The 2,646-nt window shown below is 43.9% G+C and overlaps 1 protein-coding gene across 1 annotated transcript in view; it reads right to left on the bottom strand.

Annotated features, from left to right (window-relative positions):
* Window positions 1–216: 216 nt before the first annotated feature.
* LOC112617152 (cilia- and flagella-associated protein 221) overlaps window positions 217–2,646 on the bottom strand; it is a 110,805-nt gene continuing 108,375 nt past the window's right edge. Inside the window, exon 24 of the mRNA XM_025373891.1 lies at window positions 217–516. Within this exon, the coding sequence (XP_025229676.1) occupies window positions 408–516 (109 nt within the window). The 3' untranslated portion in view covers window positions 217–407. The remainder of the gene's footprint in view (window positions 517–2,646) is intronic.

Raw genomic sequence — 2,646 nt, 5'->3', positions numbered from 1 at the left:
GCTCTTTCAAAGCCAAATCTAGTGACGCCCAGGGGATGGAGGTGGCTACTTCGCAGAGATGGGAGAGTATCCCCTCCTCAAAGCCACTCTCCCACCACAGCACACCTCCAAAAGACCCCCAGAAACAGCTGCCAGTGCCCGGCTCTTAGCCTCTCATCACACATTGCTCAGAAGCATTCCAGCACTAAACACCAAACCAAGAAGCTAACAATGCTGTCATCATCCTAACGCCATTTTATTTTTAAATATAAGATTTATAATTATCACTTAAAAGATATATACATCCTCTACATTTCATTGTTTTCTCCAGAAACTTTAATTGCAGAGATGGCTGGCATGTAAATGGATGCAAGGGGCCACAGTGGCCCACAGAAAGCAAATGGAAGGGACTGACCTACTGGTGACTTTCATTCTAGAATCAGGTATGTGTTGAGAGCTTTGCCCCGCAGGTTCCTCATCTCCTCGAGTAGCTTCTCTCCCGCCTTCTCTGCTGGTTGTGCTTGATCTTTCACTTCTCTGGGAATCAAAAAACCCAACAAGGAAACATGAGGACACTTAATAATACCATGCAAGTCGCCCCACCCCCAGCACTGCTGGTGAAGGTTGGAGGAGCATTTCATTTAATATACAAAGAAGGTTTTCACCACAGTTAGTGATAGTTTAGTTACCAGGGAAAGCACTCAGCTTATGAATGGTTCACACCTGGCTTCTGGTCTCAGCTGCATCAGTTTCTGAGCACGGGCAAGTTACTTAAGCATCCAGAGCCCCTGTTTCCTGCTGTACGAATGGTGTAATTCCCATCTCCCAGCATTGTAGTGAAGGTGAAATGAGATCTTAGTCACAGAGATCCTGGTGTGAGGTCTTCTGAGTGCTCAGTCAACGCTGGCTGCTTTTCCATCTTTATGAATGAGGTAGACACACACTATTTCTGATTCTGGCAATGGCTCCAGAAGCGTGGGCACCTCAGGGAGGGTTGTGCACCTGGACCAAGTAGTGGCTGACGTGGAGCTGAGGCTGATGCTGGTGTGGCGAGGGTTGCAGGGTAGAACTTTGACTGGACGTAGTGTAAAATGAGGCTATCAATTGAGGGATGCAGTGGGAGTAGACAAAGTGCTGAGAGATGGGGAGGACCTGGGCTTCTTACGGGCCAACTTGCCTCTTGGTGGGCTGGGGCCAAGGGTTAAGATGGAGACTCGGCTCAGAGACTGTCATGGTGCTCACCAGCATCCAGATATGTGGGAGGAAATGATGAGGGTTTCGGTTACAAGGACCTATGTCTTGTTCAAAGACTGTGAACTCAGCTATATAATCTGCTTGGGCAATATAAATCCAATATAAAATAAAGTGCTTCCAAGACATTTTCTAAAGAGGGTGACATGTTTGGCAAATGGCTGACAGTTTTGGAAAACCAGAAATACCTGAAAAAATGGAGAATTAAGATATTCCCTGATGCACATAATTAAAGAAATTAATTGGTATCATTTTATGGAATCATGTCTAAAAATATCAAGATCCTGTCTCCCCTGAGAGATAATAATGATTGAGTAATACTGTGTTGATCTAAGGAGTGCTGAAAGATGTGTCAGCAACTAAAGTCACAGTCTCCCAGTTCTTTGAACATTTTATGCGGAATATGATTCTCCCGTGGGTCTTGAAAGGGCCAAGACCGCTATCCAGGCAGCAAAGCATCTTTCTGGTTAATTTCAGCCATTGAGTGAGAGCAGATGATGATTCTTTGCATCCATGAAAATAAATGTTTTCCAGAAACCAAATAAAGAACAGTCCTCAGGGGGGAATGGGATGCTGCTGATGTGTTTTTTTTTTTTGTTCCATCCCTGTCTGTCCAGGCTCAGGGTGTCTGGCAGGGAGGACTGTGTTGACTTCTGGCTGAGAGAAGGAGGTGAGGAGGAGGAAAAAGTAAGAATAGAGAGGAAAAAACAGAGCACAGGATTAGGCTTGATGTGAGCAGAGGAGAGTTTCTGAACCAAATCACTTTTGAAAATGGTCCGCAGAATAGCAACTTGCTGAAATACTATGCAGCCAATAAAATGACAATTATGTTGACAATTTTGATGCACAAAAAATGTACATAAAATAATTTTACCTACCAAAGAGGTAAATTAAAAATGTCATGGAAATGTTTATTGCAAATGTGTCAAATGTATATATATATTTTGAAAAAATTAGAAGTTAACTTGGTGTGCAGAAAATGTTTACAGATCATTGTTAGTTTTTTTTTTTGTAAAGTACTAGAAGTATGTAAAAAATGATAAACCACTTTGGGTGAATATGTAAAGTAATAAATTCTATTTTGTTTAATAATTTGATAACCAGTAACCAAATGCCATTCAACGTTAGCTCCATGGTATAAAGAGTGAAGACTCATGCAAAAGAGCAAGTGAGGCCGGGCACAGTGGCTCACGCCTGTAATCCCAGCACTTTGGGAGGCCAAGACGGGCAGATCACAAGGTCAGGAGATCGAGACCACCCTGGCTAACACGGTGAAACCCCGTCTCTACTAAAAAATACAAAAAACTAGCCAGGCAAGGTGGCGGGCGCCTGTAGTCCCAGCTACTTGGGAGGCTGAGGCAGGAGAATGGCGTGAACCCGGGAGGTGGAGCTTGCAGTGAGCGGAGATCTGGCCAC

The sequence above is a fragment of the Theropithecus gelada genome, unplaced genomic scaffold, assembly GCF_003255815.1.
Source record: "Theropithecus gelada isolate Dixy unplaced genomic scaffold, Tgel_1.0 HiC_scaffold_15884, whole genome shotgun sequence".
Classification (NCBI taxonomy): domain Eukaryota; kingdom Metazoa; phylum Chordata; class Mammalia; order Primates; family Cercopithecidae; genus Theropithecus; species Theropithecus gelada.
This window is presented reverse-complemented; position numbering and strand designations above follow the sequence as displayed.